General features: G+C 39.2%; 1 protein-coding gene across 1 annotated transcript; it reads right to left on the bottom strand.

The window, feature by feature from the left end:
• Window positions 1-80: 80 nt before the first annotated feature.
• Window positions 81-16479, bottom strand: tbc1d8 (TBC1 domain family member 8). Its single transcript, XM_077617775.1, has 20 exons — window positions 15962-16479; window positions 13473-13583; window positions 13285-13403; window positions 12986-13214; window positions 11357-11597; window positions 10227-10434; window positions 9959-10156; window positions 9136-9282; window positions 8341-8491; window positions 8052-8266; window positions 7525-7642; window positions 6032-6317; window positions 5018-5153; window positions 4843-4941; window positions 4701-4769; window positions 3409-3673; window positions 2333-2398; window positions 1776-1862; window positions 1572-1699; window positions 81-642 (listed from the first exon to the last, which is right to left on the bottom strand). The coding sequence occupies exons 1-20, from the start codon at window positions 16086-16088 to the stop codon at window positions 292-294; spliced, it is 3351 nt and encodes a 1116-aa protein (XP_077473901.1). The 5' UTR covers window positions 16089-16479; the 3' UTR covers window positions 81-291.
• Between the last annotated feature and the right edge of the window lie 703 nt (window positions 16480-17182).

Below are 17182 nucleotides of genomic sequence, written 5' to 3'. Positions count from 1 at the left end.
TAAATTAATTTCTGATCAAAACTCCCTTTAGTAATATTTTACTCTTAACATCTTTTGTCTTCAACAACAAGAGCGACTGCTTGTGGGTTTCATAAATTTTATTTAAAAAGACAAATCCAGTGTTTTTTTTAGCACATTTTGGATGATCAAAGTGTTTAGGTGCATGATGGCCAGTAAATACAAAAATTAGAAAATGTTTGTGTAAAAAAAACATGACAGTTGTCCCTAAGTGAAACGAGAAAGCGCGGCCAGTAAATTGTCCTCGTTTTACGAGGACGGACAGGACGGGGGTCAACTTACTAGCGATTGGGAATGCTGCAGGGCCAGCAGTGGTGCCCTTTGCTGATACTGCTTCTCTTTGGCGGCGGCGACGCGGTCGCCCAGGTCGCCAGGTTTCTCCAGGAAGTTGACCAGAGTCTGTTCGGTTAGCAAGGACGCCACGATTTGTGCCAGGCTGACGGTCCAGTCGCCATCGGGCGAGAGCGAGTCCCGGTCTCCGTCCGGTCCCGCCGATTTGGCTGTGGCCTCGCCGATCTGCAGAACCAGGCTGGTGACCTTGGCGATGGCCTGGAAGAGCTCATTCTCCTCTGGGTCGCCGTGGAACAAGGTGCAGAGCGTCTTACAGAACTGGATGAACTCGTGCTGATGACACAACAGGGACGGCCAATTCAAGTCTGGTTTGCTAAACTTTTAAGCTTTGACCAAAATCACCCATACGACCTTTTCTTGTAATGCATAGATCCATAGATTATTTTCTTTGGTCCAGTTCCTTTTCACATTGCAGTTTTTGCAAACAATCCAGGATTTGACAACAAACCCGCGCATGAGCAAACATGATTTGGTCGCTTTTACACATTTTAAGATGCACGCGTGTGCAATTGCGCACTACTCTCGTGTTATGCGCGCACAGCAAACATATGCAGCACCCAAAATTAAATCTAATCTGAATTGTAAAAAAAAAATAGGGATGAAACTATGACTAACACTGTGTCCAGCCAATCATATGATGCGGTTCATGTCATGTGTTTACTCCAGCGGCATGAGTAAATATTAACGACATTGATTGGCAGCATTAGTTACGCGTTATGCGTAGGCGCATGTGTTTTGCAGGTTAGCATATAGCTAATGGCTTTTTAAAGTTTGGTCCAGACCAAATAGGGCAAGGGTAAATACACCCATTGTCTTCTGAATCAAAGTTGGGATTTACAGCGTTTGATTGCTTGCCAGCCTTCCCAATCAATATATGGGTTGGACCGGGTCAGAGTGGTTAAAGTAATTACAGTAATCCCTCGAATATCGGGGTTAATGTGGACCAGACATGGTTGCAATAATCGAAAAACCGCGAAGTAGGGTCACCCCTATTAAAAAATAAATATATAAATTTCTTCAGTGCCGAGTCCTAGTAGCAAGAGTGGCTTCTGGTTACAAGTTTCAGCGTGGATTTTCACATTTTTATGAACTTAAATAAAATAATAATTAAAAAGAAATAAATAAAATTCTCCAGAAAAAAATCCACGATGTAGTGAAGCCGCGAAAGTTGAACCGTGAAATGGCGAGGGATTACTGTATACCTGTTTCATGAGTGGGATGGGCTGGCTGTCTTCCTTGTCTTTGTCTTTGTCCACCCCCAAATCCCGTAACATCTGCTTGAGCTGCTCCTGGTAGTCCTTCACCTTATCTCCTTTCCCAGTCCTCTCTTCTGCATTAACAAAATAAAAAGAACATTTTGGAATAGAGTCGAGTACGTCAAGTCAAGTGCGTTGGCAGCATCGCACCTGAGGCCACGCCCACATCAAGGGGCTTGTCGGACGCCGCCACGCCTGGCAAATTTGTGGACGAGTGGACATCGTTGTCCGCCAGGGCTGTGAAAGGTGAGATCAAGGATATTAGGTTAGATTAGATCTATGGTGTCAGACTCGGGTTAATTTGCGGGCCGCTTTAGCGTCAACTTGATTTCACGCGATTAAAAGAACTGGATTAAAATCCCTGAATATTCAGTTTTTTATAGATCTAAAACGATGTTTATTTTAGCTTTTTTATATATTTTTAGATTTTACAAAATGATTTTTGAACTAAAAACACAGAAAAAAATGGATTAAAAAATTACAATTATTGATTTAAAAGGGGGAAAATCAGGAAATCTAATGTACATCTAAACTCTTCATTTTAATTTGATCCTAAAACAGAAAGTCAGCACTCATGATTTACTTTCCCGGGCCACACAAAATGATGTGGCGGGTCAGATTTGGCCCCCGGGCCGCCACTTTGACACATGTGGATTAGATTAAATTTTATTCATCCCGCATTTGGGAAATTCACTTAGAAAACTCACCTGGTGGCAAGTGGAGACGGTACAAAAGCTTCACCTTGTCGCTCAGTTCGCCACAGTACAAAATGTCTGAGAGCACAAAGAGGAAAGTCACTGGGATATTTTTTCCGCAATGCAAAAGTGTCAAGAGAAAATCTGCGAGAATTTAGGAGGAAGGAGAAAAAGTTGACTTGGGAGAGAGCTGTTACTTATTTTTTCCCCAAAATAAAATTGGAATCTCATTCTTATTTGGAGAATAGTGTATAGTGGGTTTTTGAAGTTTTAGGTGCACTTTTGTGGATAAAATGTATGGGTTTTTCAATTCAGCTGAAAATGTTTTTCTGGGGAATATTTTTGTAAATACACAGTAAAATACAAAAATAATGCTTCATAATAAGGTGTTTTTTCTGTTTTATTTTGAGAGCAATTTTTATAGGTCAATTTAACAAGAGCATTTTTTCCGTTTCTTGCTTTTGTAAAGATGAACTAAGTATTTTATAAATATTGCTTTTTATTTCAGACATTTAAAGAATAAACTGATGTATTTTTAATATAAGTGCATTTTTTCGTAAAAGATTTTTAGGAAAAACATCTAATTTGGTGGAAAAAAGGGATCTTTTTTTACCCCGATACAAAATGTGAAAAAGTGTTAATACTACCGTACTGTATTTTGAATTAACAAAAAAAGTGGGTTTTTATAATATGTAAAGTTTGGTGGTTTGAAAATATGCCATAAAATTACAAGGATGACAAAAATCCCCCAAATTCAAAATGCTACAATTTGATTCCAATAACCTCTCCTTTTTTTCCAATAGATTTTTTCTTGAAAAAGTAACTTTTGTACTTTTAAAAGCAAAATACAAATTACTACACTGCAAAAGTGAAGTCTTATTTTATAGTCTAGAATTTTTTTTATAAGAGCTAAGAAAAAAGCCTTATTTATTAAACATCAAATCCACATCATAGAGCTATCATGAAGTTTTTCTGAATGAATAATGAAAGTAGGAGAATTTTAAAGTCAGCCGTGGCGCTGCGAGAGTTGACGTGAAATAAGCGCATGAGCAAAAGAGCATCGGCTCGCTCGCTCGCGCCGCACCCACCGAGCCAGAGGGCAAAATCCCTGAAGGAAAGCAGATTGCGTCTTTCCGAATCCAACAGGATGAAGGTTCGGCGGGCCAAGGCGTCCATGTGGCGCTGGCAGCCGCCCACGGGCCACGGAGCCAGCAGACCGTACAGGCTCTTGAATTGCGGCAGGTCCAGTCGGTATCTGCGCTCCAAGTAGGAGACGCCGCGGCGCCACGATGCCGCCTCTGCTGCCGCCACCGCGCTGATGTCGCCCCAGTACAAGCTGATGAAATGTTCAGTCTGCTTAGAAAAAGATGTATACAATTATGGTCTTGGCTTGTCAAAATGCTATTTTTAAATGATATACATTGCGAATATTGTTTTCCCAGATTTTTAAAAAAATGTTTTAACTATAGAAAAATAATGTTTTGAATTTACAATGGAAAAACTATTTTTGTAAAATTATATTTATGTCTGATGACAAGGGAAACTGGCTTTCTATTAAAACGGGCATTTTTAGGAGAAAAAAAAGTTGGGGAGTTTTTGACCTGCTAAATTCTTGTTTTGTGTAGAAAAAAAAGTATCTTAAAGTTATTTCTCAAAAATAGCAATCATATTTTTCTTGGTGAGAAGTTTTTTTTTTCAAATAATCTTTTGAAATGTCAGAAGAATTTCTATGAGACAAAAAAGTAAAAGAACTATGGAGGGTAATGACATAATTGGTTGAATTGGTTATTTAAGACAAATAATACTAAGTGTACTACTCTAAAGATCTAATTTTTTTCATTCATTCATTTTCTCAACCGCTAACCCCAACAAGGGTTGCGAGGGGTGCTGGAGCCAATCCCAGCTAACCATGGGCACCATGAATTGGTTTCCAGCCAATCGCAGGGCACACTGACCAATTTAGTGTTCAACCAGCCTACTGTACATGTTTTTGGGATGTGGAAGGAAACCAGAGTACCCAGAGAAAAACCACACAATCCCAAGAGGGAACACAGTGAGGACCAACCTGGGATCGAAACTTGGACCCCAGAACTGTAAGGCTGACGAGATAACCACTTGGCCGCCGGGCCGCCTAAAGATCTCATTTTCAACGCATAAGTTTTTGCTAGAATTTTTAAATTGCATAAAAAGACCAAGCTCAGTTTCCCCTCTAGATAAAAAGTAGTATTTTTCAACAAAAAGTTCCATTAAGGACAAAATGTATTAATATTAATAGAAATAAATATATAATTTCAAGGAGGACGGGATATTTTTTCTACATGAAATATTCTTCTCAATTTTCAGGAAAACAAGACATGAAAATTGACACGGAATAAATCACCTTAAAGAGGTCATAAATATCGGCCAGAATCTCTGCAGGGATGGAAACCTCTGGCGTCACCACTCGTAACTACAAAAACACGTCTGAATTAGCATCTTCATTTTCTCTTTGACGTCTGCTTGCGCCAGCATTTTTTTCTCACCGCGTTTTCTTTGGTGGTGTCCTCGTGCGCCTGCAGCACTCGGATTCTTTGTCGACAGCGCAGTCTCTCAATCTTCCTCACTGTCAGGTCTCCGAACCGCTAACCCGGAAAAACCACATTTCTTTAATAATTCTCAATGCAATAACATTTTCTGGCACTCTCGCTAGTAACTCACTTCAAAGGCATCAATGAGAAGTTGCGTTATATTCACTTTCCCCGTAGCATGCTCGTCCAGCAGGTGATTGCCATCCGAATGGGGCTGCGGGAACTCGCCATGAGATGACTGGTCAGTTCCAACATGTTCTAGAAAACTGAAATGAGCCAGTAGGTAAGCTAAGCACGCTAACACAACTAAAAGTACCATATTTTTCCGAGTATAATGCACACACGTGCATAACGCGCACCCAAAAATTGCGACTAAAAATTGGTATAAATGTGTTTTTTCTACTTTTTCTCAGCTCACATCACCGGTACTCGTAACTGGCAAATACTGAACACGTGTTGCCATAACAAAACATTTATTCAGAAACATATGGTACGTAAACCTGGTAAAACAAACTACCAGTAAGAACACAATTCTTAAATGGAACTTACAATTTTAAATCCTTAAAGTCTAATTCGTAATCATAATATTTAAAAATGTTCAAAGTCCGATTCATCATCATCAGATTCACCAAACAATTAGATTAGATTAGATTAGATTAGATTAGATTAGATTAGATTAGATTAGATTAGATTAGATTAGATTAGATTAGATTAGATTAGACGAGACGAGACGAGACTAGACTAGACTAGACTAGATTAGACTAGATTAGATTAGAACTTTATTTCTTCCCGTATTCGGGAAATGTCTTGGTTGCATTAGCAAGACAGACAAAAGACACACAAGACATTGTAGACCTAGGTAAAAAAAACTGGAGCCACACACGGGAAGTCCACAAGGTGGAGACCTTCTGCAGACTGAGACTGAGGTGATACACTTGATAACATTCTTCTTGAGTTATTTTTCCTAATTATGAGCACCGGCCAGTAGAACGGGCTCTAGCGCCCCATCTGGAGAGGGCAGTTTTTCACCAGGATTCGTGTATAACGCGCACCCGAACTTTGCTTGAGTTTTTTGGTACAAAATTTGCACGTAATATTCGAATAAATACGGTAGTCTGATTTGTGTGTGTCTGCATGTGTTTACCTAGCGAGGACCATAAGCGCCTGGCCGTCGTCGACTCGGGCGCAGAGGCTGGCAGCGTTGGCCTCCAGCACGGCCAGAGCTAGCTGGAAGATGGCCTTGATGCCGTGGAAGAAGAAGCAGTCCATCACGCACACGGCGCTGTGGAAGGGCAGCACGCTGACAAAGACGGTCAAGAACCAGGAGAGCGACACCGACGACAGTGTGGAAAGGTCCGGAAAATGGTCGGCCAGATCAGGGAGACGCTCGCTGATCAGTTGCTCGAACACAGATTGGTCCACTTGGGCACCTGTGTGTTAGAAAAAGCAAGCGTTTGGAGATGTACAACTGCTTAGATGATAGGCCAATGGGGGATATTCACATTTGATTGGCTATTATACTACAGACGGGTACATACTGGTTTTTAATTCTCCTCTATTACAAAAAGACAGAAAAATGAAATTCTATGTTCAGAATCATCATTTTGGATCATGTAGGCAACATTATTAACATTTGCTATTCACTTACAGCCCAAAGTATTTTATGCACTTTTTTGCATGCCAGGTCTTAATTATAATCATTCATGTACTTTTGATATATATATTTATCATTTTTTAATGAATAGTTATACATAAAATACAACATTAATAAAATTAATAATCATTCCTGTACTTTTGATATGTATTTGTTATCATTTTTAATGAATAAATAGTTATAAATAAAATACAACATGAATCAAATTAATAATCATTCATGTACTTTTGATATATATTTGTTATCATTTTTTAATGAATAGTTTAAATAAAATACAATATGAATACAATTAATAATCATTCATGTACTTTTGATATATGTTATCTTTTTTTTTAATGAATAGTTATAAATAAAATACAACATGAATAAAATTAATAATCATTCCTGTACTTTTGATATGTATTTGTTATCAAATTTCTAATGAATAAATAGTTATAAATAAAATACAACATGAATAAAATTAATAATAATTCATGTACTTTTGATATATATTTGTTATCATTTTTTTAATGAATAGTTTAAATAAAAAACAATATGAATACAATTAATAATCATTCATGTACTTTTGATATATATTTGTTATCATTTTTTATGAATAAATAGTTATCAATAAAATACAACATTAATAAAATTAATAATCATTCATGTACTTTTGATATATATTTGTTATCAATTTTGTTAATGAATAGTTATGAATAAAATCCAACATGAATAAAATTAATAATCATTCATACCTGCCTTTAAAGCACTTAAGGAAGTGCTCTATTAAGGGTTTAAAAAAGGAGTCTTTCCAATAGGACACGAATGATAAGAGAACAGTCTTGGGGAAAAAATATGGGATATAGAGATATGATAAACACAAAATATGCTAGATGATTATAAGTACCATTACAAAGTATTTTCAATGGTATTCTAATTGAGGGGACACCTTGTCAGGGAAACATAGTATTTTCTGTAGCTATCTTTCCAAACATTGCACATACCAATCACACGGCGATTAAAATAATCGGGAAGCATCCGCTCACAGACGGCCACCAACAGCCAGAAAGCTTCTTCTTCTTTAGCGTACAGCAGCAGCACGGAGGCCAGGATGTTCATCGACTAGCATCACAAAGCAAAACATCAATTTAGTAGCAGTACATATCAACTAGTAAAGAGAAATAGTATTTTTGCTAACATGCGAAACAATATTCACACTTAGACATGCCTACTTCTATTGTCATCGTCAATAATGTTCATTCATTTCCCATTCCACTTACATACCTGTCAACCTCTGCCGATAACTGCCCTTATAAATGATTATGATTCCCCTTACAAACCCCCAAAAAACCTTACAAACACCGTACGAGTCGTACAAAGGCGGCGGGGGTGCAAGAGTCTATCCCGACCAACCTTGTCAACGCTTTGGGAATGTAGTTGTTAAACGTTTTTGTTCAGAATACTAGTGTTTTTGGTGTCAGATATTAGTGATAAGAACAAAATGAGCATGCGACGTATTATGGCGCCGTACCTGACAGTATCCGATCTTGGGGTTGCGGTGGGCGTAGGCAGTGAGGACACGGCGGAGCGCGGCGATGCCAGTGGGGTTCTGGAAAGCCGGATGATCCGGTAAGGAGCGGTGGAGGTCCCGCTCGATCTCGTCGGTGGTCAGGCTGGTCTGTCCCATGGACGTTTGCACTAGGCCGGCGTAGTAGCCCGGGTGGGAGTCTAGATCGGAAGATGCGTCTAGAAAAAATAAAAACATACTGGCAAATCAGCTGGATGTTTCACACAGAAGCCGCGCGGTTGGCTCTTCTCACCCGAGAGCATCATCCAAAGCTCGCCTCGGAGTGACTCAGGTATGCCCATGGCCAGCAGTCGCTGGACTTTGTCAGTGCGAAACATGTGGACGCCGCGGCCGAACTCGGCAAAGTGATCCTCCCAAAGCTTCTCCTTCACTGCCTCTGAATTCTGAAAGTTAGTCACAATATACTTCCTGATACCTCGCGGATGTCAACAACCACTTGAGGATAAAATGATTGTGTGATAATCATACAAAAACTCTTAGTCAAGCATCACAATGATTGTTACAATTTTTGCAATTTCAATGTCATGATACCAAAAGATAATCTGTTTGATATTAATATGTAGTAAGGCAATCTGTTTGGATAGAAAAAAATGACAGTCAATTTCCGTCAGATTTGTTTTTTTTTCTTTTCAACTAATTGGTCTCCATTGATGGTGATAGATGTCCAGTCCAATATGAATGGGAGGGATGACAGCAACCATTCAATATCACGATATTGCTTGATAATCAATATGCGCAATGATTGGATTGCGTTTAAAATACCTAAATAACGAGCTTCACTTATCCCTAATCTTTTTTTCTTTGCAACTCATTGCCTGCCATTGATGACAATAGACGTCCAATCAATTTTGACTGGCAGGGCTCCGATTGCCCCAGTCAAATTGGGTTGGACGTCTATTGTGCTATTATTATTCGTTATTATTATTCGTTATTATTATTCGTTATTATTATTCGTTATTATTATTCGTCATTATTATTATTACTACCCTACTATTATTATTATATTGATATTTGGCCTTTGTCTGACCTTGTTGTCAATTCCTGGTGAGTTGTGATGAAATGCCGTCATGAGAGCTTGGCTATTGACGGTGTTCCGAAGCACCTGTTCCTCCATCTCATCTTCATCTGAGCACGCGGTGTCATAGTAGAAGGTGTAGTAGGGATTGGGACAGCTCTGGTGCAGGAACAACAAGAACAAAATGAGGAACCCTGTTATGTTGAAAATGTGATCATTCATTTCTCCTACAGAAAATTCTGTGACTGGACGTTTCGTCGACGGACACTTCGTTGCCGGCGTTTCGTTGCCGGACATTTCGTCAACGGACAATTTGTAAGGTTGGTGGTTAGAATTAGGGTTAGGGAATAGTGGTTAAGGTTAGTGGTTAGGATTAGGGTTAGGGGATAGTGGTTAGGGGATAGTGGTTAAGGTTAATGGTTAAGGTTAGGGTTAACCTAACCTGTAACCATTAACCCTGTAAAGATCTATTTTTTTCATTCATTCATCAATTTAGAGTGTTCAACCAGAATTCCATGCATGTTTTTGGGATGTGGGAGGAAACCCAAGTACCCGCAGAAAACCCATGAAGGCTCGGGGAGAACATGCAATCTCCACACAGGAAGGTTGGAACCTACTGGAGATTGAACCCTCGATCTCAGTACTGTGAGGCGGACGTGCTAACCACTCTTTTACTGGGCCGCCATGATCTCATTGACTAGCGTGCTAATTGATGTATTGCAATAATTTGTACTTACTAAAACTTAACATTTTCAAAAATGAGTGAGATAAACGATTTGGCATGTTTGATTAGTAGATTAGTCTAGATTTGAAGAAATAATGTGCCTTGACATACCGCAGTCCTTTTAGCGCTCGTGCTGGTGCGAAAGGCCGACTGTTTGAGGTGCAACGATCTCAAGCGGCAGTCTACACTCTCCACCAGGTCGTCACGCTCTTGCAGCTCGATGAATTGAAAGGCCTTCTTGGATCGTACGCTCACGATCACCGGGTTGGGAAGTGTACACGTGCTCTCCGCCTTCTCCACAGACAGCACCTGGGCACGGTGCGGACTTTTAGCAGATCTCGTCGGAAACTGACAGCGCCGATCCCAGTCGAATCCCTACCTCGGAGAGCGGTATGAGGAGAAGACATTGTCCCTCTTCTCGACTGGAGAAGCCCAAGTAGCTGTCGGTGGTGTAAAGCATCCCGGCGGTGTGACAGCGGGCGTGCGGCGTCCACACTGAGCACGAGGCGACCTCGTGGAGTCGCTCGCCGCGAGGGAGGCGGAAAAGCGCCAGAACATACTCGCGCAATGCTTGCTCCTCCAGAACCCTGAATTCAAGATGAGTAAAATTGAAAATAAGTGGCGCTAATGCTGTGTGAATATATTTATTTTATTTTAATTTTAAAAATTGAAATAGTCATAATCAACTTTGTTTTGGACCACGTTGAGGTCCCTTTGAGGACCATTATGTCTGACAATTTAGAGCTGCCACAATGAATCTGTTATCAAGTATTTATCTAGTTGATTAATCCTTTTGAAACATTGCTGTGCTACCACTTGTATATATTCCCTTTTTTTAGACTAATGACAGCAAATATTCTATTACTTTTGATAGTTTTTTTGTGTGTAGTTCAAGGGTGTCAGACTCGGGTTTGTTCGTGGGCCGCTTTAACGTCAACTTGATTTCACGTGGGCCGGACCATTTTAGATATAATATTTAGATTTTCTTTTATAAATGGATTAAAAGAACTGGATTAAAAGCCCTGAACATTCAGTCTTTTATAGATCTATAACAATGGCTATTTTAGCTTTTTTTTAGATTTTACAAAATGATTTTTTACCTAAAAACACAGAAAAAATGGATTAAAAATTTACAATTATTGATTTAAAAGGGGGAAAATCAGGAAATTTAATAGACATCTATACTCTTTATTTTAATTTGATCCTAAAACAGAAATTCGGAACTCATGATTTACTTTCCTGGGCCACACAAAATGATGCGGCGGGCCAGATGTGGCCCCCGGGCCGCCACTTTGACACTAGTGGTGTAGTTAATCTATAATTAAAAAAGACATACAGGGAAAATCTAAACGTTTACAATTATTTAAAATAATTTTCATTTGATAATTTAGTTAATTCATCAATATTTTCAATTTAAAAACTATATGTAATCATCATTTGGTGAGAGTGAATTAATTGAAGCATTTCAAGCTGACATACTGAAAACAACTGAACATTTCCCCGTCTGACCTCTTGGTGATGCGTGCCGGCTGCTGCAGGACCCGGTCCAACTCCAGACCTTCGCTGTCCAGTAGCCGGCGCAATGCGATGTCGGCCAGCTGCCCCAGCACTCCAAAAGCCTCATCCAGGTTGAGGAACATGGAGAAGTCTCTCTGACGTTGCCTGGTGCTCACCCGGACGGCTTCGGTCATGAAGCCACCAGAGACCCGCTCCAGGCGAATTACATCCGCCCATGGAATCACAAACTTGACTAAATAAAAGATAAAATAAATATAAGATAAAAAGGTAAAAAGACAAAAAAACATTTTTGTACTGATACATGAACCCTAACCCTAATTTTCTATTTTTTGTAATTTACAATTGATTAAAATCAAATGAAATAAAATGAACTGTTTGCAAATAATGCATCAATTCATTCATTCAATTATCCTCAGTCATGAAGCCTATCCCATTTATGACCAATCTCCTCTCATTTTCTGAACTGCTTCACCCACATGTGTCAAAGTGGCGGCCCGAGGGCCAAATCTGGCCTGCCGCATCATTTTGTGTGGCCCGGGAAAGTAAATCATGAGTGCAGACTTTCTGTTTTAGGATCAAATTAAAATATAGTATCTAAAGTATAGATTTATATTAAATATCCTGATTTTCCCCCTTTTAAATCAATAATTGTATTTTTTAATCCATTTTTTCTGTGTTTTTAGTTCAAAAATCATTTTGTAAAATCTAAAAATATATTTTTTTTTAAAGCTAAAAATAAACATTGTTTTAGATCTATAAAAAAAACTCAATATTCAGGGCTTTTAATCCAGTTCTTTTAAACCATTTATTAAAAAAAATCTAAATATTATATCTAAAATGGTCCGGCCCACGTGAAATCAAGTTGACGTTAAAGCGGCCCGCAAACCAACCCGAGTCTGACACCCCTGGCTTAACCTCACTACAGTCGCAAGGGGTGCTGGAGCCTATCCCAGCTGACTTCGGGCCAGAGGCGGTGGACACCCTGAATTGGTGTCCAGCCAATTGCAGGGCACAATGAGACAAACAAACATTCACGCTCACACTCATACCTAGGGGCAATTCAGATTGTCCAATCAGCCTACCATACATTTCTTTGGAATGTGGGAGGAAACCGGAGTATCCAGAGAAAACCCACACAGGCCCGGGGAGAAGATGCAAACTCCACAAAAGTGGACCGTCCTGGATTTTGAACCCAGGTCTCCCACTGTGATGCCTACACGCTAACCACTCATCCGCGGGCCCGCCCTTTATGACCAATCACATCATTAAAATTTTATATGGTGAATGTGATGAAATAATACAATTGAGTCCATATCAGACGCAATTCATCAATAAAAAAAACTACCAAAATGTAAACATGTAATATCAATTAATAGTAGTTTGTTATCACATCTTTAGTCATTGTATTTTTCTCTTCTTAACTTGCCTGGAATCAATTTAGTTACTGAATACAAATGTTAAGAAGAAAAAAATCGACTAAAGTTTTAACATCAAAATGGAAAGCGAGCAACTCAAGGTTAAAAAGTTTTAAAATATAGACATTATAAATCAACCAATGTCAGGCCAAAATGAAACTAAATACCACAGCATACGACTGGGCCGTACTTTTGGCCCGCTTACCTTCCTTCCCCAGCAGAAAAGAGTAGAATGCCATGTGATTGATACTGAGGTAAAGGAGACCCTGGCGCGGGACTCTCCCCTTCCAGGTGCAGCACGAGTAGAAGGTGACCAGCTTCTCGGATGTGGGCAGCCCAAAGTGGCGCTCGAACTTCTGCAGAGCCTCGCGAAACTTCTCCGGATCGCCCTCCTGGGCTGCCTGACGCCCCCGGGACCCCTCGGCGATCAGACCCTGCGCGAAACGTGAGACCGGTCGATGGCTTTCCAACCACCCCGTTGTACTCCGACTGTACTCGTCCCACCTTGACTTTTCCTCTAACGAAGCTGGCCACATCTTCCTTGTTCTCAAAGACGGAGAGTGAGTGCAGCAGGTTGTGGGCCAGCCAATCCCAGTGCTTGTTCACTTCCTCCATGGCTGCTCCTACGGACGAACGTTGTTTGATCAATTTTGCCCGAACCACTGGGGGGGATCACCATTGGGTGGGCTTACCGCTTGCGATGATCCAACTAATCTGCGAACCAGGAATCTGCAGCAGGATTCGAAAGGGTGTCACCCTGGCGTTGGAGTCCAGCACCGTGTCTAGCGCCCCCACCAGAATACCTATAACACACATCAAAACACCTTTGACCTTGCAATAACATTAAACTAACATCAGATTACAATGCTACTACAGTAATCCCTCGAATATCGCGGTTAATGTAGACCAGACATGGCCGCGATAATCGAAAAACCGCAAAGTAGGGTCACCCCTATTATGTCTACCTTTTTTTCCAGTGCTGAGTCCTAGTAGCAAAAGTAGCTTCCGCTGACGAGCACGACTTTCACATTTTTATGAACTTTAAAAGAAAATACATACATTTTTCAAAAATAATTAATAGCAATTTAAAAAATCACGAAGAATTGAATTCGCGATAAGTGAAGTCGCGATAACCGAGGGAAGACTCGTCAAATAGAAAAATGGCTGCAATGACTTTCTATTCTCTTCGTCTATTGCCTACAGAGGCCCTTCATTTTTTTATCTAAATTTAAAAATTTAGAAAAAAATTAGAAATTAGAAAAAGACAAAATTACCATCTGCTAATGTAACATAATAACAGTTTTTTGTTTTTTGTGTTGGGGGGGGGGGTTAATAAAAGGCACGCAAGAAGCACTTGGGAATAAGTCGCAGGCCCCCCCAAATTAAAATACAGTAGTTAAATATGGAAAAAAAGTCAAACTCACTTGTTAAACTTTATATTTAATTTATGTAACTATCATTTAAATAGGCGAGTTTTAATTATTTTCTTTGACATTATTAATACTTTGAGAGACAGAGGTCCTATTTTAATTAGATGTTAATTCCCACTTATAGAAATGTTGAATCTTTTACTATCCCGACATAATGTAACATAATATAAATGTGTTAAAACTCTGAATGAATTGGACGTCCATCATCTTTATGCTACTTAAAAATACTTTTAAAATTGCTTTTATCTTAGACAGTCAGTTTCTCTCCTCTTGTGTACGGAGAAGAAAATGTGTCCTTTAATCTTCTGCCGTTGTTTTCTGCTGTCCAAGTTGAGCAGCTTGAAGGCGTGCCGTCAAAGCCTAGCAACCCGCACAAAGGCCTCCGAGGGAAGGGGAGCATTCCGGAATTTTTCCCTTCCCCGCCTGCCCATCAGGGTTGAAGGTAAACCAAGTGCGCCTTTTGGAAGCTGGCATTCAGTCAGATGTCAAAATTTTGTGCAAAGTTTGCATACTGCACAAAAAAAAAAATCGGGCTATATAACGAATCTCCCAAGAGGATTTTGAGATTCTCCTTTGGTGTTTTTTTATTTTTTATAATAACACCAATGAATTATGAGTGGGAGCTTGTCATCACAGAGGAACTGAAAGACATCTGGGAAGGCAACTTTCATCTTTGGTAATAAGAGGCAAATGAGGAAGCTTACTTTGAGGCTGGAAATGAAAATCAGATTCTTCACTTTTAGCACGGTTAGTTTGATACACGAGCTGATTGGTTCAGCTGTAGTTTGATGAAAGTTTCTCACGCAACAGATTATTTTTCTACAGGTCAACAATACATCAATTGTGATGAAACTTGGGTGTGTGAGAGCATTTACAAGACATTTTCCACCCCGAAATCAGCCTGTTTTGAGAGGCCAATCCTCTCTACTGCAAATGAGTCATTGTTAATTAACCAAGCGGCCATTTTTACATCATTTTGTGTAATTATTGAAACATAACATGCTTTCAGTGGGTTTTCCTGATCCAACATTATGACAAAAAGTTTCCTTGGGGTGACAATTTAATTTTGGAATTGATTTTTTATGTGTTCTACTTTTTCAGTGACCTTGACAATTATATTACTATGAAAATAAACTTCTGGGGAGTTACTTGAGGCCTTAAACATAGTGTATACCAGTTTTTTTATTCATCAATTTAATTAATTTAGCATTATTTAACAATATACAAAATGTATAATGTATAGAATATGTAAAAAATACAACCATTATATATATATTTTTTATTGTAATAAATATTGCTCAATTAAAAATAAATGACCAAAAAAATCACAGCAATAACTTTTGAATAATTCCCCACTGTACGGTTAAATTATTTTAGCAACAAGTTGTACTTTGTGTCACATAATATAAGAGAAATTTTGTACTTAATGCCTTTTAAATCGCACTGTGCGTTTGGCTAAACAAGAAAAAACAACAACAACGTGTTCATTGTTAATTATTGTCCTAAAAGAGACCCTAAATCCACAGTCGTGTAATAATTAGCAAAAACGACTGAAATTTGACTCCTGGCCTGGATAAACTTGTTTTTTACAAGCTCGGATAATAGTTCAAGCGTTTTTATTGAGTTGCACAAGTTGACTTTTGTTTAGATCAGGGGACTTTGGAGAAAAGATTGTTTTCAAAGGAGTGATGACCCACGCGCGCACGCCCTCCATGCCCACCCAGGTGCTCCGTATCTCGGCTCGTACTGACCGCTTATCTTCCCGGTGTGCTCCCCGCGGCCTCTCCTCCTCTGCAGCAGGAAAAAGTCATTGCTCCGCTCGGTTATCCACAGCTTTAACGCGTTCTTCACCGCCACTTCCTCCGGGTTCAGCCACATTTCGTTTTCCAAGCAGGGTGGGACCACCACCTGAGGAGGGGCGGAGGTGTGGGGCAAGTTCGCCGCCGCCCGGGAAGTCCTCCCCGCCGGGCTAAAGTGGCGAGTTGGCGGCAGGATTCATTTCGCAGTTCGAACACTTTTGACGTCGGGTTCGCCCGAGTCGAAACTCAACAGCTGGACGTGCCGATCAAAGATTGTCTCTTACTACTCCAGGGATAGATGTCTTACTCTGTTGTGATTATTAGAACAATAGCCTACGTCATTTCCTCGCGACATCTTTGTAGTTTTTGCATATTCTCGTTGGAGAACATTTTCATTTGTAGTCCATCATAATGTCAGAGGGTGATTATTAACAAGAGTAACTTAGAGAAAGAGTTGATCCATGCTTTAACTCACAGATATGAACGCTGGCTACGACACGCCCCTTTGGAGTGCGTGCCTATGACGCCGTTAATCTAGGAGGGGCGAAAAAAACGTCAGCCCATTCGGAGTTAAAGAGTGATGGCTTTTATTATATTATATACAAAATACTAATGTTTAATAAAATATTGTCAAACCTTTCAGGGACAGTAGTCACTGTGTGACAGTGTTGGCACCTAACCCTTTATAGAGCGACAATTATGACCCAAAGAAAGATAATATTAGCAACTATTATTATTGTGTTATATATTTTAAAATGATTCTTTATTATTGCATTTTTATATTTTTAATCAGTATTAACACATTTCTAAATTATTACAATGATAATGAAAGCCAAAATTAATAAGAATAAGGGAATTAAAACAAGTTTAAAAGAAAAATCATAGTTTGCGCATAAAAGGGTTAAAAATCTCTCATCTCATGAGATGAGATAATAATAAGAATAGTAATAAGAATAGTAATAATAATAATAATAATAATAATAATAATAATAATAATAATAATAATAACAATAATAATCAAAAAATAATGATAAGAATAATAATAACAATAATGATAATAATAACAATAATAATAACAACAAGATTATTAGTACTTCCCAATATAGCCGCTAATAGGCACGTTTGGATAGATGGTCTTTTTGTTGTTTGGGGACTTTTCCTACTTCTGATTTT

This window comes from Stigmatopora argus, chromosome 13 (assembly GCF_051989625.1).
Source record: "Stigmatopora argus isolate UIUO_Sarg chromosome 13, RoL_Sarg_1.0, whole genome shotgun sequence".
Classification (NCBI taxonomy): Eukaryota; Metazoa; Chordata; class Actinopteri; order Syngnathiformes; family Syngnathidae; genus Stigmatopora; species Stigmatopora argus.
The sequence above is the reverse complement of the archived record's forward strand: the minus strand, read 5'-3'. Positions and strand labels throughout refer to the sequence as shown.

What these genes read in the sequence shown, in the direction of transcription:
- tbc1d8 (XM_077617775.1), bottom strand. Translation starts at nt 16,088, where the DNA reads ATGTGGCTGAACCCGGAGGAAGTGGCGGTGAAGAACGCGTTAAAGCTG. An exon ending in GCTTTGGATGATGCTCTCGG is followed by an intron (nt 8,267 to 8,340) that starts GTGAGAAGAGCC and finishes TATTTTTTCTAG; the next exon opens with ACGCATCTTCCGATCTAGAC. An exon ending in ATATTTATGACCTCTTTAAG is followed by an intron (nt 3,674 to 4,700) that starts GTGATTTATTCC and finishes TTTTCTAAGCAG; the next exon opens with ACTGAACATTTCATCAGCTT.